At 43.1% G+C, this 25,395-nt stretch overlaps 1 protein-coding gene across 4 annotated transcripts in view; it reads right to left on the reverse strand.

Moving 5' to 3' along the window:
* SYBU (syntabulin) overlaps positions 1-25,395 on the reverse strand; it is a 464,609-nt gene that overhangs the window by 262,810 nt on the left and 176,404 nt on the right. For all 4 annotated transcript variants that reach the window (XM_069621517.1, XM_069621516.1, XM_069621518.1 and 1 more), the window contains one exon: positions 19,260-19,457. In XM_069621517.1, the coding sequence (XP_069477618.1) occupies positions 19,260-19,457 (198 nt within the window). The remainder of the gene's footprint in view (positions 1-19,259; positions 19,458-25,395) is intronic.

A 25,395-nucleotide genomic window follows, 5' to 3' on the forward strand; every position in this document is an offset into this window, starting at 1 on the left:
CCTTAGATGATGGCCGGCATCCGGGGATGGCGACGTGCTGCTGAGATGAGTAGCGCTGAAGGTGAGTGAGAGCGCGATGCGCGATGCCCGATGCGACCCTTTCGTATTTGTATTGAGCTGAGTTCTTTTTCTGTGTCTTTTAGGTGCCGCGACATTTTCAGCGTGGATGCCGGTTATGAAGAAGAAGTGCGGTGAGTAAGCGCGATATGCGGCGCCTTTTAGATGTTTCCATGCTAACCTGGAGTGTCTTTTCCCTCTTGCAGATGGATGAGAAGTTCCGGAGACAGAGTTCCCCCAGAGTGGCTGGGATTCAGGTAAGCGTTTGAAGCTCGTACAGTCTTTAAAAATAAGCAAAGATTTGCTGAATGCTTAATAATGCCTTTTTTCTGTTCTTTTCCCTTTTCCTTAGGAAGCGGCGTGCTGGGATGGGAATGACACCGCCGAAGATGCCCGCAGAACAGAAGAAGCGATGAATGATGGGCAGAAGCGCTGCAAGGTAAGGCTATTCCTAACGGTGTTCTTGTTCCTGCAGGAGCTGAGCGCAGAAGAAAGATGCAGGCCTACTGGAGACCGATCCGAACACGGTGAGTGTCACGCTGCAGGTGCAGAAAACACAAAGTATGTTTCTCAGCCTGGCCGTGTCTTAAATAGTCTCTGGGTATCCCAGGTGTCTCTGGGCTGAACCACACCCAAAAGACTAGACTGCACATGCAGTTCTGGGAACCAAAATATGTGGGGCCATCCATCTTGTCCCCATCAATGCACTACAAGTCCAATCCCCAATGTTATCCTATGGGAGTGAGTGAGTCTGGTGCCACAAGCGCCAAGTCTGACTCCAAGCGGGTCTTTGGAGGGATGGAGAGGCCCTTGAGGGCCATGTAGGTGATCGTGGCCTGGCTCCAGCCTGACATCTTGGAGGGCTGGGGACATGAGGGGCAGGAATCATGACAGATAGGGTCTCGAGGTGTAGTTACTTCAGAGGAAAGCTGGCTCAAGTGATCATGACAGTACTGTGCACTTCGACAAGTGGCAACAAGCAGCATGTACCAGGTGACAATGTGCAGTTGAGTTGGCTTGAAGCAGAGAGTGTCAAAGGGAGCCTCATAAAATTTTTTTTAAAAAAAGTTATAATTGGGTCTTTGTTGGGACTCAAAGGGGTTTGAAGACAGATGAACTGGCTAAAAACTGCTCCAAGTTACAGCTAGAGCCAGTCAAAGTTGTATTGATCTTTGGGGTGCTGTGAGACCCTCCACTGGCAAGCAGCAGTGTCAAATCAGCAGGCAGGCTTTCCAGGAGAAGGGCACTTCAAGTGTTACCCTCAAGTGGGTTGGGAGAGGGTCTGCACCCTCTTTGGAAATCCTTATTTTCACCCCAAAGTCTTAAACCAATCAAGGTTTTGGAGACAAAGCTCTACAAGATGGTTCTTCCAAGATGAGCCCATTAAGGACACGGGGACTCTTTCCCCCCCCCCCATTTATAATTAGTTTGGCACAACGTATTGGTCCATTCCAAGTCTTCTCTAAGGGGCCACTCCTTTCTGCGGTAACCAGGGCTTTTGCTGTCTGGTGTCAGGTCCCAGAGTGCCTTGTCTGCAGAACGTTAGGATAAGGAACTGGGGCCAAGGCATTTTTACGATGGAGCGGCCCTTTTTCCAGTACACATATTGTTGTAAAGCAGACTCTGGCATGACTCAGGTATGTCTTTGTAGTTGCTTTATTAAGTTACTATCTTTCCTATAGCAAGTCCATATGATGTTACATGGATTACCCACCGATCCCCACCACCCAGCTCCAAGCTCTCCAACCGACTCCTTCGCTGGAACCTTGGGATGGTTCAAGGAATGCACATTCTAGTATGACCTCACACTCACTTTGACATCACTCACATCAATATTTAGCAGCTCAAACACACAAGACAGATACAACACAGATCCCTTCCTGTGCTAAAATATAACTCCCCTTGTCCTACTTACCTGAGATCAAAAAGACTATATAAATAAAATATCCCCCTGTTGTGACTTTCCCATTGTGTTCTAGAGGTTCCTTTGAAATACCCAGCTCCCATCCTACCCCCGCGGTGGTATATCCTGTGCTCCTGGGAGGTGTTGAGCCTTCCAAGCAGAGAAAAAGGGGCATCCAGGTCTGGGCGCAACATCTTTTGTGGGTGAAACTCCCAGCCACATACAGCAAAACACACATGCCTCAGACAGCTGGTGGAGTAACAGGAAACCAGTTGATAATAAACTGACATCATATAGGTCTCGACAGTCATAATTGTATTTCCTCATATGCCACAATATTAAACTAGACATAGTTTGATATTTACATTTAACTAAAGTTCTGCCACGGGACCATGGAAAGAGACCAGTTTAATTATATATAATAGTGTGGCTGTTGCCGCACTAGAGTTAAGTTGAGTGGTGAGTTCAATATTGAGTTCCGTAGGATACCTGAAAAATTAATTGAAAACTCGCATGACTGATTTTAGCAAACAAAATTATACTTGTACCCTGTCCTCTCCCTTTCCCCCCACACACAGAAAATAAAAAGGTTATTAAGAAAGTTAAACGCTTTTTCAGCCTAGTCCCCAGTCAGTTTCCCCATAGATAAAAAGTCCAATTTGTGTTCAAGCGCACAGCCAAAACCACTGGACGGAATTGGAAATGGTACGAAACAACTTGGGCACAAAGCGTTGACTTGATTTGCGGGAGGGGAATGGGGTTATTGTGGCAAGTAGTTTTAAAAATATTTGAAGGAGAAGGGAGTGCCCCCTTCTCCCAAAATTGTAGCCATCTCCCATGGTGCATTGCAACAGAGAGGCTGGCAGGATTTTCAGAAGTGAAAAAGCAGCCATTTTTTCCCAAAATTCTATTGCTAATAACCTTTGACTTGCTGGATGGATTTGTATACATTTTCAAAACAAAGTTTGACAAGACCCCTCCGAAACAGCACATTTTGGGAACAATATGTTAGAAAATGAAAAAGTTATGAATAAAACAGAAAAACGCTGTTTACAGCCTACTTGAATTCATTTTTCCTATTGAGAAAAAGTGGCTAGTTTTTAGAATATTCAAGAGAGAACAGGGTTCCCCCCTGCACCTTAAAACCTTTATATCGGTATTGGTGCTTTGCACCAGAGAGGCTAATAACTTTTGACTTACTGGTTGAATTTGGATGACATTTTCTAAAGCGAGGGATTGTCAAGGGCTCCCCAAACTGGAAATATTGGGAACAATTTGTGAAAAAAGGCAAGTTACTAAGAATTTGTATAGTGGTCACAGCCAAACGCTGTGGCTACTTAGTAACTCCAAAAGAAACATATTAGGGGAACATGTCCAGTGGATACAGCCGAAGGCCGTGGCTAGTGGCCCCATACTCTTTTAAAATATTAGTTTATTTTATTTATTTACATTTATAAAGCGGCCAAATTGGCCTCTAGGCATCGTGGCGCTGTTACATTGGGCTTACTTAGTTGCAGGAGGAGTACAGAATAATGACCGTGAAGACAAACACTTGTGGTTAAAAACTAACGAGACAGTTACAAATACATAGTGTGGTTGCCCCCCTGTTCCTTTGTTACAGTGGAACCAGATAGTGATGGCTTATGCAGTGGGTAGGATTTCAATGCAAGGGGAGACAAATGTGAAAAAAGACATTAGATTTACAGTGACAGTAGATATTGTGCATTGCATGGCATAACGTGTCCGTGGTCACAGGGGAACCACGTCAGCTGCACAGGCAGTTCTTTGATGTATGCCAACTACAGTTCATTTGGAGTGGCGGGGGGGTCTAATGCTTGCATTAGTTGAAGAGTTTGGTCTATAGAGCTTTTTACAAGGAGAGGAAACCCGGTATACTACTGTCTAATCACAATTAGCAGTGTATACTTTGTCTATATCCGGGAGGATAGTGATATGCGTATAGGGAGACAAAGTTGTGAAGCAGGTACTAGAAGTGTGTGGTGTAAACACTCTCAGTAAAACATTAGGAGGGACAAAAAAAGGTTAAAAAAGCCAATATCAAATTTTAATAATCAACAGTCCGTCAAGATTAAAACATCAATTAAATAAATAGATCAGAAATATAGACATTGTCAAGTCCCATGTAGAAAGCAGCAATAGGAAATACATAACAGGCTCTGAAGGCCAGATGAAAGTGGTGTTATATCAAAAATACGACCACTAAGGGTACTTTTCAACCTAAATAGCAAGGTACCCATCCAAGTATGGATAAATGTGTCATAAATTATAATCTCTGTTTAAAGTTCAGAGATACGTCTCGACATGTTTCTGTTCCTAGAGAGCAAGGTGTGGAACATTCATCAGGAGGGAGTACATTACAGTATATCCTATTTGACAATTGAGATGAAAAACAATAATGCCACTACATTATCATAGCACCTTATAGTGTGCCTGTGGGTGCTCACTACTAACATTAGTAGGTATAGGGTGGTCAAAATCACGGCCACGAATCATTTGGCGCAGCACGCGCTTGCTGTGAGGTCATCAGGGGTACCTATAGAGAGCTTTACAGCAGACGGTGTATGAGGCTTCATTTCTGAGTGATGTAGGCAGGGCATTCCAATTTTTAGGTGCTAGATGTTGGAAGCTGGAGCCTCATGCTTTAGCTCTTTTGAAGATGGGGACGTGGATCTGGTTGGAGTGGTGAGCTCGAATGGGTCTAGATGTTGTGATCAGTATTATTTTTTCTGATAGGAGGGGGGGTGCGAGCGTGGCACTTGTGTGTGATGGCCATGGTTTTGAATAGAATGCCTTCTCTGACTGGCAGCCAGAACACCTCTCTTCTGGCCTGTGAGAGATGTTCTCTTTTTGGGATGCAAAGCACAGCTCTGAGAGCATTGTTTTGAGTACCTTGTAGCCTGTTGAGGTTTTTTTAGAAGGTTCCCAGGAAGAGGGCATTGCAATAGTCCAGTTTGGTCCCAATGGTCGCCCTTGCTATTGCGAGGCAGTTTGATGTTGACCGGTAGGGTTTGACCGCGTTGATGATTTTAGTAGTGAGTGCTGTAGAGGACTCAATGGCACTGACTTGGCGCGTCATGGACAATGAGTCAATGAAGACCTCTAGCGTTTTAACTGCTGGTGAAACAGTGATAGGAGTATTATCAATGTTAAAATATACAGTGGGCACGACCAAAGACCCTGACTAGTGGGCCCAAAAGACATGTATCGTGGCCAAGGCCAAAGGCTGTGGCCACATAATTGGTGTAAAACATATTGGGGGGAACATATACAGTGGACACAGCCAAAGGGTATGGCTAGTGGCTCATGGAAAAACGATAAGAATACAACACCTTTGAAATTCACTCAAGAAACTTTAGCTAAGTGCAGTTAGGTTGACCAGATTTAACACAACAAACCCCTTGAAATTTAGCAGATGTGGGAAGTCATGACAAGCTTAACTCACTCCGTGACGGCGGTGTCTGTGAACGGTATCTGTGGCCGCAGACATTTTAAAAGTGATTTTGCAGCCAATCTAGGGCGTTTCAAGCAGAAACTTTACCCCTTTACAGCTCCCAGACTCGTTCTACATTGATATGGCAACTTTTTACAACTTTTCAAGGCGTTTTTGCGACTCGATAGTCCAAGGACAGTATGGCTTTCCACGGATGATTCCTCTAAAGGGACCCACCCATTACCTTTCCTCAATCTCAATCTGGCCATCCAGGAGACAACACCTGCTTTGGAAACCTATTAGGGAAATCTGCAATCTTGCTGAAAATGGCATCTGCTATGGTCATCCCTCCTTCGCAGCCACCACCACCACCACCACTACCTCAACAACCTGGAGGACCTGGAGAGGGGAACATGCACAGTGATATATGTAGGATGATCAAGAAGAAGAAGAGGATGAAGTGGAGGAAGTCCCTGTCACCAGTACTCGGAGTGAGTCCTGGGTGTGACCATTTTTCACGACCATTGGAAATGTCCCAAAGGCTTGTGCAAGCAAGGTTCGATGCACTGAGTGTGCAAAGTGTTATTCAGTCGCGGGAAACCTGGCTTGTATTCGTACGGGACTACTTCCATGAGGCGCCACACCAAATCAGCCCACCGGAGTGCTCTGGGGAAGGTGATACCTTTCTCAGATAAGAGCAGGTTGACTTCTTCCACCCCATCATCTTCATCTGCTCCTCTCACCACAATGAATACGTCTTTTGGGGGCAGAGGATCCCAGTGGTGGCTTCACAGACCATACAGAATGCTGTTGACCCTTACCTTTCGAGGGCCACAGTGCTATGCATGTACTGTGAAGCACTGATCTGTACGGGGGATCTGTTTTGGAGTGCTTTTGAGGCTGCGGTCAAGGAGCATGAGAAACACTGCTACCTACCTGATTAAGGCTTGTGCAACATATTCCTCTCTCCACCTGCTCCTTTGTCCCTGTGGTTGGTGACCATTCCATTCCCTCACCTATCTTGCCTCTCCTGAGAAAAAATGGCAAGGAAAATACAAAATTAAACAAATACAAAAAAAGGTTCCTTTTATGAGCCACCTTTAGAAGTGCGAAAAAAAAAGTTGCTGGCCCCTGTGTACCCTGCAAAGGCCGCGGACAGCTTGGTAGTCTGCGGACAACCAAAGATTTTGGGTGTGAGACAACTGGAATCATTGTAATTGTTTTGCGTTCAAAAAGGGTGGTAATTGTTTTGTGTTCAAAAGGGTGGCTCTTAAAAGAAGTGTTTTTGTTTTTTTCTATATTTTTTTGGTTTTACAAACGACTAAGAAAACATTTCACTGAATTTAATAATTTCTTCTCACTTTCACAAAAACTGCTTCAAAGAATTTTGAATGTTTTCCACAAAAATGTGATTACCCACATCAGTTAGATGGACTCCATCTTGCCGAAAAATGGTGCTCCTATCAAATATGTTCTCATTGTGAAATGATGTCATGCCAACATCGTGAACAAAAAAACACACAGCTTTATTGACGTTGCACCTCGCTTTTTCCTTTTCCATTTGCGGACCCAAATAGCTGCAAAAGGCATCCACATCTGTCCCTGCACAATGAGTGAACAAATTATTTTGGAATTGGGGAACATTTCCTTCAATTTTCCCAGTGTCTCCTTCATTGCAAACTGCAAACAAATTCCACCCACCACAATGAATGATAATAATGTCTGGATGCTTCAATTGAACCATATTTGCACTACATGGGAGCAAATACACCCACTTCATGCCAGGCACTCCATACCAGAACACTTCCAATTCAGGGAATCCAAGAGTTTTGGCTATTCCACAATGCTCAGCATGCACCTTCACCGAGTGGACCAAAGAATCCCCCAAAATCCAAACACTCTGCCTGCTGAAAGACATTGCCATGGCCATTTTCAATCCTCTCAACTCCTACTAACAAAACACTTGCTACCTTCTCTCCCTGTACACGACACCCAGGAAATCTGATTGGCTGATTCCTCCCGATGTGCGCAGCCTCCGAGTCCTCTTTCCATGCCAGGCAACCTCAAAAGACCCAGATGTGGCACGTGCCATCCGCAGACTACTGCGGTGTCTGTGGACACATAGTCCATTTGAAGGGGGTGGGGCGGTTCACACTTAATTTAAGCAATTTTTATTGTACACTGGTGGCTCTGAAAAGAGCCTTTATTTGTTTTTTTTTCAGTTTTGCTTTTTGCTTTTCTGATTTTTATTTCCTAAATCTAGTTACCAATGTTTCATATGCACTGTCCATCTTTTTCGCATAAACATTCTCAGTGCAGATTCCCATAATCAGTAAAATTCACTACATCACACAGAAAATTATTTGCACACCATTCAAAATAGCATATACACCTTTATTTCCAAGATGCCCATTCACAGCGCTGAATGCGCACTACTGTATTGTCCGCAAACAGCTACGGCACTTGCCTGGCCTTTTTTGACCTACAAAAACAGCCTCCTATCATCTTTTTTCCCCTCCCCTCACCCTTTCCAAGCCCCTCTTTCTACCACCAAATGGCCCAAATGTGTTTTCCAGACTTTTTCTCCACTACACTGTCCGTGGTCACCTGCGCCCATCCAATGTGGCAGGCGATTCCAAAAATATGACACACTTCATGCTTTTCACCATCCAATCAGCATCCGATGCGGACCGAACCCCGATATCACAAATTCGTTTTTACCTACTTTTTCGTCATTTAAAAAAAACTACTGGATGGATTTACACCAAATTTACAAAATCATGCTTTCGGGATCAAGCCGCCGCCCCTGCCGCTAAACTGGTGAAAATCCGTCCAAAGGTTTCCATTGCATATATGGCAAAAAACCACACATTTTGGGGTTGCCCCCCCTATAACTTGCCCCCCTTAACAAAACCTCACCAAACTTTGCAGAATCAATCTGACGGGGCATATACATTGTATGCAAAGTTTCATGAGGATTCATCCAGGGGGCGCAAAGTTATAAGTCGCCCAAAAAGATATATATATATATATCTATATATAAGTTTGAATCCTGGGTTTGCACTGTTAAAGGTAGCCCATGGCTTTTGGAATTAATGGGATTCAAGCAGACAGTCTTAGAAATGCACATGTTACTTGTAATTACTATGTGGCCAAATCACATTGCAGCTGCTGGTGTGTCGGTAGACCGCCTCCAGCAAAAGTACACGTGTGTGCACTGTACTTTTTTGGCATGAAATATTTGAAAGGGAGGCCTGTTGAGCATAGCTCTGAAGAGAGGGTCCCAGGAATGCCCCTCCTCTCCACCATGAACCTGAAAGGCCGAAGAGCCAGGAACGCTCGAAGTCACCCATCATATTTCTGATGAACACCAAGTGCACCCCAGCCTGACGTATGCAGGAAGGTATCCACTCAGACAGCCATTCCAATCCTATCCAGAGAACCTGATGGAGGTTGCTGACCCGACCACAATAATGGACTGCCTCGATTAAGTACTGAGAAGCCACTGTGCTGACGTCACTAGTGAGATCACGACATAGCAGCGTTAATCATGAAGAATACTCACAGCCCTGCACAGCTTTACACAAACACACACTCACATACATGAAGAACATGCTTACACAGTCGTTTAGATAGAGGACGGAAATACATACTATCAAAGCTTTTATTATTTTTCTCATTAGCCAAATGCAGTAACACAGAAACGCAAGGCAACAAGAGATTCTGAGCAAGCTTGCAGATGCTTAAAGCAATTAACCATATCAATTGCAGAAGTTCATATGGAGCCTGGTAGGACCACGTATGACTAATCTATAGGAAATGTAGCACAGCACGAGCATGTAGAAATCATATTACAAGTCTAAGGCAAATTACAGAAAGCCTCAAGCCACAGAATGCCAGACAGAAGGATCAGGCTCAGGCTGCACGACACGCAGATCGAGCTCACAGCCAAGGTCAGAGATAAACAGTCACATTACAAAATCCAGATGGAAAAAAGGACCAGCTTCATGAAAATTGAATAAATCCTCATAAACGCAGACCCAAGAGCTCAGTTTTGTGGTCCGCAACCATGTGATGCAGCCGAACTAGACAATGGGCATTCACCTGTTGTGGGAAGACCAGCCGTTCTCAGCAACCCACTCGAGCGGTGAAACAAGTGTTGCAATGTGGAAACGCACTCTCATAGGCAAAGGTGGTCTATTACCAGATACAAGTCAGACCCATAGTAATTTCACATCACCTGAAAGAGGTGCACAGAGGGCTGAGAACCAAACTGGGTCCCAGGCCTGGGGAGACCTGCTCCAGCCAATCAAGAGATAGAAATTCAGCGGTGGATGGCAAGGGGCAAGAGCCAACTGTAAGCCTGCTACTCTGCAGCAATGTAATAGATAGTTTCTTGGGGACAGGGCAGGTCTACCACCTGACATGCGAGGGCCAGTAGAAAAAAACTCTATAGGGGAGAGCTATATGGGTTGCCACTCAACACCCAATCAGTAGTGGGGATAGGTTTTTGGGGAAGGGCCCAGGTGATGACATACAGCATCAAAACTGGGGAGCATGCCTTGTGAAGTTGAGATGTAGTGGAGAATCCTGATTGTCTTGTATGATCCCTATTGTTTATTTTATAATAAACCACAGTTCTAACTTGCCTTTGGCTGAGTCCTCTGTTTATTCTGGGGAAAGGGTTGTTGGGGCCCTTGGGAGTCGGATGGACCACCAGACGACCTCTGGCGTACCTGGTAACCATCCCAACAGCTCACATTCTCAGAGATAAAAACAGCAACATTTGACATAGAAAAAATAAAAAAGCACAGCATTGCAGACCATTGCAGGTGGCAATCTTTCACAATTTGTTGTGATTTCCTGGCTAGCTCATTGGCGGTTTGAGAGATGATGAGAAAAGGTAGGGAGGAGGAAGAAATGTCATCAGTGGGAGGGGTACAATCACCAGACGAGGATGGAAGTGCAAAAGTCTCTGGAGTGAAATTTCCTGCAGATGAGCAACTAGGAGAGATGAGCATTAATCCAACTATAGAGTGTTTTGAGCTTTTCTCCACTTCACTTCCAATGAAGCTGACTGCATCACTCGACCTAGGGAAGTGTGTTCCTCACCTACATTTTCATACAGGGACATTGCTACAATAATGCAATTACAAACAGCTCCCTCCCATTCCCTCATAAAGCGGTGGCCTTCATAACATAGAATCTGGCCGCAATGTACATAAGATGAGGCACCAAAATGGTGTTTTGATCGAGTGCGCGTCAATCCTTGTGCTGGCATTGTTTTCAAACAATCCCTCAATCGTCACACCTGTACCGACATTGCCACAGCAAATGATGCTGTTATTTATTGCCACAGCTCCATGTACAGCGCTCTTGATGCCACTGCTCTAGATGGTCCTTGAAGAGGTGAGATTTCCTGAACTGAAGGATGGATGGACCAAGAGCGAGTTGGAGGGGGAAGTTGTTCCACAGCAAGAAGGCATACTCTGAGAATACATGCCTTCATATCTTTTCTTTCTCTTTCAATGTGTATGTTCCACTCTGGCAAAGAGTTGGTTCCTAGTTTTCTAGGTTCCTTGTGAATTTATTTCTCAGTGGCAAACGGTGCTAGAAACAGGATGTGATCTGATCGATGGAAAGGAGGGTAACCGATACAAGTAAATGGGGGGGAAAGGAACAGCCTGATTTAATTGTTTAGAAAGAACAAATGTGAGGGGAAAACCTAAAAATGTACAAATACATCAAATATAAACAAAAAACATACCTATGAAAAGACCTGAAATGTGCATGGCCATGATTAGAACTATGTCTCAATGCTTTTTTTAATATGCTAAAACAATTTACCAAGAAATGGGCGACTTAGTACAGGAAGTCTGACAAAATCCTGTATTTCATATCGGACACAGCGTGTAATCCCCCTTTATACTAAAAAGAACCTATCGAACTGGGTTGGGCCTCATTATGAGTTTGCTGGTAATTGTGTGGTAAATCTGAATTGCCACCAGAATGGGTTACTGTTACTGCCACTCAGAATCGTATGGGAAAGCCACAGGACTGAGTGGTGGGATGGCAGTTTTAGTCCCCGTTTTTGGAGTCTATGGGAATTTTGGCAGATTTACCACAAGCGGTAATTCCGCTGTGGTAAATCCACAGATTTATTTTGGGAGTTAGGAGGCATTAGAATGGGGGATTTACCCACCACTTCAAGGTTAACTCGTAGTGCCACTTTATGTGACAGCCCAGGCCTGTCTAGCCCTGAACAAAACACAATGGAGTGGCTGGAAGTTCCCCAGGGGAAAAGCGGGGTAGGCCCTTTGGGAGATACAATTTACTGGGGTAGAGCCCTTTCAAATGGACTGCAACTAGGGGAGAACCTCAGTTTGTGGGAGGGCACCCCCACATTTACACAAGAACTAAGAGGATCAGGAGAAGAAGTTTGTGGTTACTTTTTTTTTTTTAAAACGCAAACTAAAAATGATAATATCAAACGTTTCTGTTGCAGAGTTACAGAGCGATCTTTGCTGGATATTAAAGGACTCTGTGACTGAAGGCACCAGAGATGTATCCCCCAGTAATGGAGGTTGGGGGGGACGTACAACCGGCCCTCTCGCCATGATAACATTTGGACCCCTACTAACTGCTGAGTGACTGGTTCTGTCCTCCTTGGCAGCGAAGGGCAGCAACAAGTAGTGCCGGAGGAGGAGCATGACCCAGAATGACTTTGCTTTGCAGATAATTAGGGGCCAGTAAGTAATGTCTGAGATTGGAATGGTTCGTCCTGAAGTAATTTATTATCTAACATCGGCCTGTTTAACAAAGGAATTAGGCAGCGCTGGGATTACATGTAAAATAATTCATTGAATTAAAAAAAAAAAACATATGCCCTTTATTTACTCAATAACTGGTTTGGTCTAAAATATTTGGTATGTATGAGTCACCTGTACACAGTGAATCAGGTATGGGATAGCCCAGCAAAGTACCAGGGCTAAAACAATTCTATGACATCATGAGAGTGACCTCACATCTGCCATCTATGTCTCTCTGAGATCATGTTCTCAAGAACAGCAAGGAACATCGAGAGGCAGTGCTGCGCAGCCCGTCTGTGTCCTGAAGACCCTGGCAGTCTCTGACTCTCCGTAAACAGGGTTAGGCCAACCACGCAATAATTCGATGACCGCATTCTAAATGGCAGCCTGCCAAAGGCAGCATGGAGAAGACTGAGGGATACACCCAGGGCTGGTATCTGGTGGTTTCAGTAGGCAAGGCTTACCCAAGCGTGCCATTATCCTGCACAGGACCGAAAAGCAGCAGCTCAAACACGTTTTTAAGAACGTGCCAGCAGTGAGCTCAAAATACAACTGACACACTCTGCATCTTTTCTCAGACACTGCTTTGTGCCCGGGGACAAAAGAACAATTTTAATGATTCCAGCAGCTCCTAACAAGTGGCTACTTCCAAGTATTGTAGATGCAGATGCAGTCCCAGGAGGCATGGACAGTATTGTCAATTACACTGTACAAAAATAGACGAGTTCTATGAAAAAAAAAAAAAAAGAGGTGCTTTTAATTTGTTTGGAGACGCTTTGGATCGTTCAGCCTTATGATATTTACTTCTACTAGCGGCTGGTGATTTTTTTTTATTGAAAGGGAGTAGATCTATTCCAGAAATATGCCAGAGCAACCGAGCCTAGCGTAGGAGCTCAAACTAATCAAGCGGGTGATCGGGGTGGTCCTACTCTGCTAAACTGTTTTGAATAATGGTTTAAAAATGGTGCATTTTGCAGCATACATGAAGTAAAAAATTGGGTAAACACAGGAGCATTTCCCAAAACATTTTCATGATGCCTTTGCCCACATTATATGCAAGGATAAAAGCATTTTCATACTGGCTGTGTGTTACGTGGGTACACACCAGGCAGGCCACAGGGGAACTGTACAGGTCCCGTTTATTAAGAGAGATGAAAGCATACGAAACCAGGCCACGGAAGCAGCCACCAACTACCTCTGGTGGAATCTCTGCAGTTGTAATTATCCATTCCACATCTGAACCTTATGATGCAAACACCTGACAACAGTAACCATAATAACAAAGCTGGCAACAATGAACAGCATAACAATAATAAACATCATGGTAATTGATAACCTTATAATGGTACACAGTGATCAAAAGTATACAAGCATCCACCCTAACACTGTGTCCATACGTTTACAGGCTGGGTGCACCAATATATGCAAGTAGTCCTATATAAGAACATACTCGTGCTTGCTTTTGCGCATAATTCCAGTAATGGTACTATAGGAACACCTGTCCATGCTGGTCGTGCTAATATTTGGCAGTATCCCCATGCAATAAGATACTCCATTTGGCTTTGCCATTAAAAATGGCATACCACAATATCTCAATTTGTTAAATTGGAAACTTAATTTTCTTCCGTCCCTCGCACTTCACTGAATATATCTACTTCAGGAACTACATTTCCCGTCTTCACGGCCCGTTCGCAGCTCGTGCCATTGCAGCCAGAACTTATCATCTGTCAGTGTTGCAGGCCTCAAAAGGGTCAAATCAGTGCTGCAAAGCCTTTTCGGGCCTGTTCATGGCAGTTCAACGGTCAACGAGAACCTCTGATTGTCGCATACACCCTAGTTACCTTGTGAGTCTTTTATACACCAATGGGATCTCATTCTCTATGTCTCTTGCTACTTATTTGTAATGACATATCTATGACTATGTATAGGAAAACAGAGCTATTACCCTTAAATAACGGGCATGGTTTCTATAATCTTCTCGCACTGAACAAAATCAGGCCACATGGAATTGAAAAATCCAATGACACCCCCATGTCCTCTACTGTTAGGATATTAGAAAACCAGTCCACTTTTCTCCGGTTGTATACGAATTGTCGAATTACAATTGACCGAATTGTGAAGGTCAATTGTAACATATATGCGGGGGGAAACCCCCCGCTACTACCCACCCAACCAAAACCCCCCCAAAACCCTATATATATATATATATATATATATATATATATATATGGTCAATTGTGAAAAGGTCAATTGTGACTCATTAAAATCGGTCAATTGTTCGTTCGATCAATTGTAAACGAGCAATTTGGTGTATACCTTTTCTTCAATCTGCCTTGGTCAATGCCAGATTAGCCATAAAAGCTTTGGCCGATTTCATCAAACTGCACAACCCTGATCTGATTTTCGTCATGAAAACTTGGTTTTCACCTTCTTGTTCCCCCTGATTTACAGATCAAATGGATTAATTAGGAGTCTTAAAGAGGGGTGAAGTTGCAATTATTTTTAAATCCTTGTTGACTCTAACCAATTTTCAATCCTTAACCTGGGATGAGGCTTCTCAGATATATGCTTGCAATTTACATTCATCACTCTCCTGTCCTTTTCATTTAGTCCTCTGCTTTCGACCCATAGGGCCTGCTAGTCTGTTTTTAGAGAATCTGGACCTATTTCCTTCCTCAAATCTATTTTCATTTATTTTTTATTTATTGGACAGTTATAAGGCACCATATATACAACATAAGGGTGTTTCCAGGCACTGCATGAAAAAAAGGGGGTGAGAGGGCACAGGGGAGATAAACAACAATAACAATCCTACTAGGCCTTATGACATTCGGGTCATACAAGTGCAGTAACGGGAAGTGCAGAGGTCGAAGGGAGTGATGGAGGGGGGCGGAACATAGGTGATGGTCAGGGGAGGGGCATAAAAATGCAGCGGCGAGAGGATGAAGGAAGAAAGGGCCAAGGGGCTAGGCAAGTACTGAGGGAGCCCAAGGGGGTAAGTGCCAGGGTATACTGGGGGTAGACCACTGTCTAAGTGCGCAGACAGGGGTGGACCAGACTCAGAAGGGATGCCCAACCAATCAGGCTAGTCAGGGAAGGGGGCCCGGAAGAGCAGTGCTGCTTTGGGGGATACTGGTATAGACTGGTCAAGGAGGGCCTGGTGCCCTGTAAGACTCATAAGGGACCGGCAGATGGGGCATTAGCAAGGGAGGGCGAGAGGGACAGAAGTAGAGAAGAGCAGTGTCTTGAGAAGCTTCCGGAACGTAAGGAGGTCCGGCTCAAGTCTGAGAGGGGCAGGGAGGCCATTCCAGAGGGAGCACCTGCCAATGAATAAGATTTACCCCCAATCTCTGTTTGGAAAAATATCTGATCTGCATAGAGTTGGAGCTAGAGGACAGGAGGGCTCTAGCAGGGAGGTTTTTAGGGAGAGATAGTTGGATGTAGCAGAGTCCCAGGCCTTGCATGTAAATACCTTACTGATTGTAATCCTTGGAGATTTTAAAAACTGGTATGATATTTATGATAATCTAGGTACAATTAAACCTAACGAAATACTGATGTCAAATTATTTATCTTCCCTCTCCCATAGTCAGGCCATTGGCTTGACTTAAAACCATACCTGCTGCATGGTCTGATCATTATGCTAGGATTTCTAGGATTTCCAGTATCTAGAAAGATCCCTTTGAATCTCAAAAAGCCACTCACTCTGTTGGTATTTTCTCACGCAGTCAAAAGAATCTTAACAAAATCCCAGGTATGGAACTATCTTCAGCACTGCTACCTTGTGGCTCAAATGTGACATGCAAAGATTATTTCCAATCTAATATGACCAATCTATGCAACGTCTGCAATACCATTGCCATCATCAAATTTAGAAATCCACAAAATCAATAAATGGTACTCCGCCTCCTTTGGGGTTCTAAAGCAAGACTACTGTAAGAAAGAGAAAATATGGTGTAAAACCAAGAACCCATCCCACCACCTGCATTTAGAAAAAGCCATCCTTTCTGTCAAATCTCGTTTCTTAAACACAGCACTCAACAGACCCAATGGGCTTTTAGATGTCATAAAATGTCTATCAAATTCCTCATGTATATCATCTACCCTTTCCCCATCTCTTAAATTATCAAATGAATTCAATGAGTGCTTCCTGAACAAAGTTACTATGTTTTGATCAAATATTGACACACAAATGTCCACCTATTCCACCTGGTACTGATCCCAAAATATTTTATCATATGCACACATTTTATTTTTACTCCAGTCACCTCTGAGGAAATATTTACTCTACTTATTGACAAATCATAATTATGACTACATTCCTGCATGTTTGGCAAAACACCATGCTTCCGATTTAAGAAAATTAATCTCTTGCTTCATAAATTCCTCTTTTGCCCAAGGTAGGGTCCCAAAGGATCTAAAAAGATAGTGTTTGACCCCTCTGTTAAAGAAATCTTTACTGGATCATAACACCTTTCAGAATTAACGCCCGATTGCAGCCCATGCAAGGCCTGCAGAAATTCTCCAAAATGTCACTACCTCCCATCTATAAAGGTTTCTAGAAGATCATCATCTTCTTGACCGGTTGCAATAAGGTTTCAAGCCCAGTCATGGAACTGAGACAGCACTTCTTGCTGTCTAGGATGACATCCTAAAATCAGCTGATGAGGGCGACCTCAGTATACTGGGTATGCTTGATATCTGTAGCATTTGACACAGCCAATTTCAACAGCCTCAAATCTAGATTGACTGAAGTCGCCCTAGTATTGGATGATTCTCTAAACGGGTACTCATCTTTCCTGTCTAAAGGGACTCAACGGGTTAAAATGGGAGTATACTACGCCAGCTCTCTCCGTCTGTTGTGGTATTTCACAAGGTTCTTCCCTATCGCTACATTCAACCACTTCTGATCATCTCCAAATTTGGCATATTTATCACTTTTATGCCGACAACAGACAGATTTACATTAGAGTTAACATCTTCTCAGGCTCAATCAAACAGCTATGTGACTGTGCACAAGAAATAAAATGTTGGATGTTGTCAAATAGCTTGCAACTAAACCCCACCAAAACAGGTTATTCTATTTGGCCCTGAACATCTCCTGTCTGACCCATGTCGCCTCCCACCCTGTCCTGCTCTAGTTGATCTCCCGCCCTCTTACACTGAAAAAAATCTTGTCTATATTTGACAGGCTAATCTTAACTGCAATCAGCAGGTCAGTGAGACAGTAATGTCTGTCTACTACTGGCTCAGACTTCTTTGACCCATTCTTCCTCTCATATAAGAAAAGGACCAACCAGTAGTTACTGGATCACTAGTAAATGCTAAACTTGATTACTGTGATGCTATTCTCACAGGAATCCCAGCAAACCAAATATATCACCTGAAAGTTGCCCAAAATGCGTCCATCAGACTTCATTTTCATCTGCCACAATCCGCACCGGTCTCATATTACCGTAGATCACTTCACTGGTGGCCAGTGCAGCAGAGGATTCTTTTCAAGATACATTGTCTACTTTTCAAGTGCCTCAATGGGCTGGCACCCATTTATATTGTTACCAAGCTCACCCCTTATCATCTAGCATGATTCCTACGTTATTCAGCTAAAAGTCTACTAGAAATACGTACATCGCACTTTGTACACATAGGTGATAGGTGCTTTTGCTGTGCTTGGTCCTCATCCCAGGAACACACCCTAGTCATGTAATAACTCACCATGCTGGCTTTCTCATAGATGCCCATTAAAAATGCCATGTCACAGTAAGAAATAGCTAAATCGCTGCACCAACATGCCAGTCTAGCCATGTGATAACATAAATTATGCTTGCTTTATCATAGATGCCCATTAAAAATGCCATATCACAGTAAGAAATAGCTAGAATGGCTGCACTGAAATGCACCAAAGTAATAACAATGGTCATGAATGCTTTTGTAAAAGATGGCCAGTAAAAAATGTATTGCCATAGTAAGAAATGGCTAGACTATCTGCCCCAAAATGGCAGTCTAGCCATGTAATAACACTTATGCTTGCTTTATCAAAGATTCCCAGGAAGAAAATGTAAAGTCACAGTAAGAAATAGCTAGACTGGCTGCTCTAAAAAGCCAGTCTAGCCACGTATAATACCTATCAATCTTACTGTATCGAAGATGCCCAGTAAAAAAATGATGCTGTGACATAATTTCTTATTTGGAATATGTCATTTTGCTGTTGTAGCACCACCCCAAATCCCCCCCAAAATCAGTGGCCCGATAGACACAAACACACAAGTACACACCACACACATCCATGAAACGTTCGCTCACTCATTCACACAGCATTTCCTCACGCATCCACACCCCATGCACTAGCATACACTTCATACATAAAACAGATTCTTCTTACCTGCAGCCTTGGTCTGGACTCCGCTCCTCACTGTGTGCCAGCATACCTGGAAACACAGCAGCCCTCCAGCCCCCGTACCAGACAAACAAGAACCAGCAATCAAGAGCGCCTCCTGGATCATGTACATGCGCACAGGAACCCCAATCGCTTACAAGTCACCACCCCAGACTGTCTGAATTTGCAGGGGAAGTGAAGGAGCACCTCCTATGCACTTTCAGAGGTGCATTTCCCCAGCTTGCATTCCCAATAGGCCATGCAAGTCTGCGGAAGCAAAATGCCCCTGGCCTTGAATTGCCCATTGGACATGCACGCTGGGGAACACAAACTGTCAAAGGTAAAGGTTTGAGCCAGTTCCTCCATAATGGGTGAGGGTACTGGTGGGTTGCTGCCCCCAAACGAGCCATCACTGTATATTCAGGCATAAAGCAAAAACCGAGGAAATAATGAACACTTTGGGAAAATCGACATTGAAATGTGAAAAGCCAGGAAGATGGTTTGTGGTAGTTCCTTTTCTATAATCAAAGCGCATGGTCAATAACTCTAACTGGCTGGGTTAGTCCCATACTGTTGTTTGTGTTTGGCCAAAACGAAGTATCCAGATTACTTGCACCACTTCCATACTTTACAATATCAAGAACATGTCAACATTGTGGGTACCTGGCTTTGCAAGGCATGCCTTCTGCTCCTTCTTGTGTCGTACAGACTGTGCGTTTCCATCACCAGAAGCTGCGGGGCACAACTTTGTCCTGGCGTATTCTTCTTCACTCACCGTGTGAAACCCAAGTGGACTGTTCCCGGCATCAGAAGGTGTCTTAACTGGGGACACCGACTGACTACTGGGGCAGCCGGTGTCATCTGAAACAAGACGGTGGCCCAGATGGTTATTCTGCTGAGTGTAAACAATTGACAAGTTTATTATATATTACCAAGGAGTAACATCAGATGGGACACGTCATGCACAGTCTACCCCAGCAGCTAAATGCACATTGAGTGAAAGGGGCATGCCTACCCAGTCACCCATACACAAGAATAAAAGAATACAACACAATCAAGATGGCAGGCACACAAATGGAGCTTTCCTGAGGAATAGATCCTGTAATGAGGTTTAGGCATAGGTCAGTGACAGCGTTGAGTGCAAGGAGTAGTTGACACAAGTGAGAAGGTACGCTATTGCATGACAACTATTTAACAGATGAGAACGCAAAAGGGTGCTCTGTGTTAATCTGGAAAATGTAGTTTGGGTAAGAACTAAAAATGTAATTATTCACCATGATCGCAGCTTACCCTCCTTTTTCAAATGCAAACAGAGCCAGTGTTACCAGCTAAACGAATGGGAGGTGCGAGGGAAAAGAATCTCCTATGAATGCATTGTCCATATTTTGAATGGCCTGCTGCCTGGATATGATACACATATGCCTCAGTTAGGCAAGAAGTACCACAATCTACTTACAAGGAGAACATGCAATCAGGCAGTCCTAAAATCATTGGGTGCAAGTATGTGTTTAAGTTTTGGAAGCACAATGTCTGCCATTCTGGCATCCCCCTGGTGCATGGTTCTTCAAGAGAAGTAGGTCGGAGAGGATGTAGAACAAAGGGCACGTATATACTTTACAGTGGTCAATGTATATTTCTGCAGAGTCATGTAATCGTCTAAAGCTCACAGAGAATTTTACTGACATGGATTTGGTGATCTCTAGCCTGAGGAATGGAGAACATTGAGTTTGTGAAACGTTGGAACTCTTCTGTTGTAAACATCTGCAGATTTGGATCAAGTAGATTTCACTTTATCCACTAATTAATGTATTTGTTGCAGCTGGAAGGGTATGAAATAGCAACTGCTTGTTCATTCAAATTTCCACTTAAAGCTGGATGTTGTTGGGCCCAATTCCTGTTGCTGTAACAAGTGCCCTTTGCCTTATGACTTTACACTCAGAGGACCTTAGCAGGAAACGAAGGGGGCAGGAAAATGAAGTGACCCTCAACAGAAATCTTGATAGTGGGACTCTTCTCTAAACCTACCTTCCTTCTCAGACTACTCTTCCTCCAGACCCTTTACATGCATACTAGCATCAAATGAACCTCAGTAATCAGCAACCTGGTTTGAGGCACGGCTCCCATTAGACCTGCTGGGGCAAGTTCCAGTGTCCTGAAAGGAGGGTGTTGCCCTTCCCGCTTGAGTATCAAATGGGGAGCATTCTGGATAATGATCCACATGGCTGCAGTAGAGACAGTCGGGCCAGACACCAATTCACATCAGAGCATTCTGGATAATGATCCACATGGCTGCAGTATAGACAGTCGGGCCAGACACCAATTCACATCAGAGCATTCTGGATAGTGATCCACATGGCTGCAGTAGAGACAGTCGGGCCAGACACCAATTCACATCAGAGCATTCTGGATAGTGATCCACATGGCTGCAGTAGAGACAGTCGGGCCATCAGTCTTGTCACAGTGAACACTGCTCACAGATCTGGCACTAATGTGATATCAAATTGCTGTGGCTCAATAAATGTGCGATTCTAGCAGTCACTGTGCCAAGCAGGCATGGCTTATATTTACAGATTTACCGGTCGCAAATCTCTCCGGATTACACAACCATCCGAATTTGGATCAGAGGAGCAGAAAGTAGAAATATCACTTCTGTAGACCAGAGACTTTTGTGCCCCAGAGATGTCGGATATGTGCAGATGACATTTAAACTTGCTCTGTGCCATAGCAGAGCTGGAACTTCAGATGCCAGGAGACTGGTTACTGCAAGGCACATGTGCACACTATAACTTGGCACAGAGCATTACAAAAAGGTGGTTTGATTTGAAGACATCCCTTTAAGATGGCAGGCAGAATTATCTGCATTAATTAATTATAGTAAAAATCCAAAAAGCTTGGCCTATTCTACCCTCAACAGATGTCATTCTGTCACAGATCCGTATACGTTCTCTGCTGGTCTGTCCTTCTGTCTAGCTAACTTGATCTCCATCTGTCACTAACACACGTGTTAGTACTGTAACCCAGCGTGCTGCCCAGTGGTGTAATATGGCCCTTTTGTATGCAGGGGATGAGTAGTACCGTTGGCTGTTCATGGGATTATGCTGCTAAAATGCATGCATTCTACTCCTGCATGCCTGCTGCTAGCACTTGGTGGGGAAGTGGGTTTGTAATTTGGCATTGTCACTGTACAGTTAACTATTTGTATGGGGTATGCGTGGAGGTGGTGGTGCACGAGCCACACTCTTGTGGCAACAGAGTGCTTCACAGAAAGTCTGAAAACTAAGATTCTTGAGCCAACATACTTAAAATTACAATAAAAGCAGCAAGCCCAAATGAAATTCAGAAGCGTAAGGAGGTAAGCTATCGTTATTAGGTATATCATCCAGATAGTACAACGGATTTTGGGCCACACTTATCATGGCAAAGAGGAACATATATTCCCATAAATCTACCTTGGATGGTATTAACCTTGAAGAGCATATCCCTGATTTTATAGGTTTAGCTCATAGGGGATTGCTGGGTACATTTCAATATACTGCCATAATGCTATGGAAATGTCTATTTAATATATAGCATATAGCAATCCAAATATGTCACCATACTTGAATAATTAGCTTAAAAAATATTTCTGGCTATAGGAAAGGGCACTATTATGTGCTGAGGTCAGCAGCAAGGCAGGTGCAGAGAAAGCAACTCTCCCATCAGGCCGAGGCATATTTGGGGAAAAAAGCAGTTTAGAAGGTTGAAAGTATAGCTATTGCATGGCCTTACTGCAAGAATTGTGGAGGCAACCTCGATATCGAATCCCAAAAGGCTTTGAATAAGCACAGGGGAGTGATGGTTGATTGTGAGTAAAGATAGAGCTGGAGAGTAAGCAGGCTTTATGTACCAAAAGGAGAATACCAGACTCTTACCTCCCATACAGTAAGTGGATACATATGTTTGTATGGTATTCAAAAGCACAGTATTGAAACTGGGTCACAATACACAATCTTGATTATTGAGTGGGAACAAATATTGAACTAAAATGTAAAACACAAAGTAAAAAGGAACAAACAAAAGAGAATAACAAATCAAGATTACCATGTAGGTAAAATTATTTACAGATGAGGAAGAATACTCAATGGATGTAAAAATAAAACATTATGATTGAGAGAAGGTAAGTTTTACTTAACCAAGCTGAGCTTTACCAGGAGCAAATTGCTCACCGTGATACGAGGACCATTTGAGGTTTTGCATTGCAGGTCAGCAGGGTTGTCACACAGGAAATATACTTGGCCTGTGCAAAGTGAGAACATTCTAGGATTGTGCATGTTGGCATTTGCCTGGGTTTACAAAACTGAGTATTTTGGGATTGTGCAGGTTAGAAATATGCTGCCATTTTGCGAACCGGGAATACACTGGCAATGTGTAGCAGTGAAACAGGAGTACTGTGTACTAAAATTGTGTAATTATAAACTGGGAGTATAACAGAATGGGAAAATGCATAGATTGCACATGTTGGAATATATTGCCTTAGTGCATACTGGGAAAATACTGGGTCTACCAAACTGGGAGTATTCTGGGATTTACAAAGTGTGCAAATTCCTGCACTGTCAAACTGGTTGTATACTGGTACGTACAAAGTAGACACTAGGTTTTGGACTCCAGTTGCCCTTCACTCTGTTTATTTTATACTCTTATTTAAGAATTGGTTGCTAGCAGCATGGTCACAGGTGAGTAGAGGTGCTGCCCACACCTCTTTGGGGAGAGAAGTTGTCTAAACTCGGTTACCTTGCGCTATTACATAAATTGATATCTCTCCACATTTCTTTGACTTTGGTGTGGTTTTAATTTTTTTAAATTTTTTTATCAAGGCTAATACGTGGTATTATCAATCCAAACTTAGCCTTGATAAGGACCCTGAGGGGTTGAAACACATGTCAGCTGACTACTTGTAAACACTAATTAAAACAACACCAAAGTCAAAACTTGTTGTGGAGATATCGATCAATGTATGTAACAGCGCAAGATAACTTCTGCTTGTATACTGGGTTGGTCCTGTGTTGAGTTTATCAATATTTATAAAAATCAATATTTGTTTCTGGGTTTGTGGCTTGGCAAAGCGTTGGCATATGGGAGGCGAATGGACCTTAGAGGCAAAGATGAAGGCAGGTAGAAGTTTCCATATTGTTGCGACATCAGGTGAAATTACTTTTTCAGAGGATTGTTGCGAGATGCTGCCATTGGTTACAGAACTGATAGAGAAAGTAAATCCAAACATATTGGCTAATTACAAAAATCTGAGTGGTTGTGTGAACGAGCCATCATTGCTGCTAAAAATGATTCCATCAATGATATTAATAATCAGATTCAGGATATGCTTGCGGGCACAGTTACTGAGTACAACTCAACCAAAACAGGGGTGAATGCCGACAAAGCCGTAAACTATCCAACAGAATTCCTCCACTCACTCGAATGCCACCACATAACCTTCTACTGAAAATTGGATCACCCATCATGCTGCTTCAACCCACCTGGGCTGTGTAATGGCACAATGCTATGCGATAAAAAATTGCCGCCCAATTTGATTGAAGCGACAGTGTTCACCAGGAATGGAAACAAAAAAAAATGTTGTTTATAAACAAGCCTTACAATGAACATGTACTTTAGTGATATTGAATTTTAGGTCCATAGTTCTTGGCACCGTCGGCATCATGTCACCCATCATGCTGCTCGGGAATTTCCATGTTGTTCTCACGTACAGTTATACGTTTCAGAATGAGTTTTTAAGAAGAGCAATACATTATGTTGTGTAGTCTTTATAAGAAAACATTTTTAAAATAATAAATGTTTAAAAAATGTAGTGAATTTTTCTTTTCACCTCTCTTATGGAGCGTTTCCAAATAGCGTAAAGTTACCTTAAGGTATTTCTAACAAATAATACCTATGAGAAAATAAAATCCCGGGCAACGGAGGGTATATCGGCCAGTTTAATATAAATGTAAAACACGTTCACTAAAAAAGGTGCATCATACATGGGTTTTCATCCTTAGAATGTTCAGCTCACAAAACGAAATTTCTCAACCAAATGTTCAATGCAACCCATATTCCTTTGTGCAGCCATGTTACACAAATGATCCTTAAAGTGAAATAATTCCCAGATACTGCATACTATATAGTATGCTGATTGAATTAAATTTGTTGGTAAGTCCTATATTATCAACTTCTGATTAAGTAAAATTACACAATAGCCTTGCTTTCTATTTGCATATCATGTGGAAATGGTGAAATGAAGCTGGTATCTGCCCTGTGTTTTTCAAATCTGTTGCCCAAGACAAGCAGCGTAGAGGTCAGCTTTCTGGTATCAAAAGAGCCATCATTAATCCATAAACAATACATTTGCTGAGATAACCAGTTACAGCTGTGGGCATTCATATCATATGGTACATCTCATGAATACAAGAAATGGGGGCCCATATTGTTAAAAAAAGCACCCATTTTGTGCAAGCTTCACTGTTTCAGGGATGCCGGATCAAAAAGCATGAGTTTGCTTCATAGTGAAACAATGCTTGAAAAGGACAATATTTTCCTGCTGCTCTCACCATTTGGACATAAGGCAGAGAAAAACCTCATTCATTTGTGTGTGTCTGCTTCATGGACTGGGATCTCAGAGGCCTTAGCTCAGCATTTAAGTAATGATTAACTTGGATAGAGATTCACAGGTTTGGAAAATACAAAGTTAATTATTAATTTAAAGGGCACCAAAATGAAATCATATCATAAGGTTCCATGATTTAAAAATTGATAACAGATTTGAATT

The sequence above is a fragment of the Ambystoma mexicanum genome, chromosome 5q (genome assembly GCF_040938575.1).
Source record: "Ambystoma mexicanum isolate Mex_15411 chromosome 5q, UKY_AmexF1_1, whole genome shotgun sequence".
NCBI lineage: Eukaryota > Metazoa > Chordata > Amphibia > Caudata > Ambystomatidae > Ambystoma > Ambystoma mexicanum.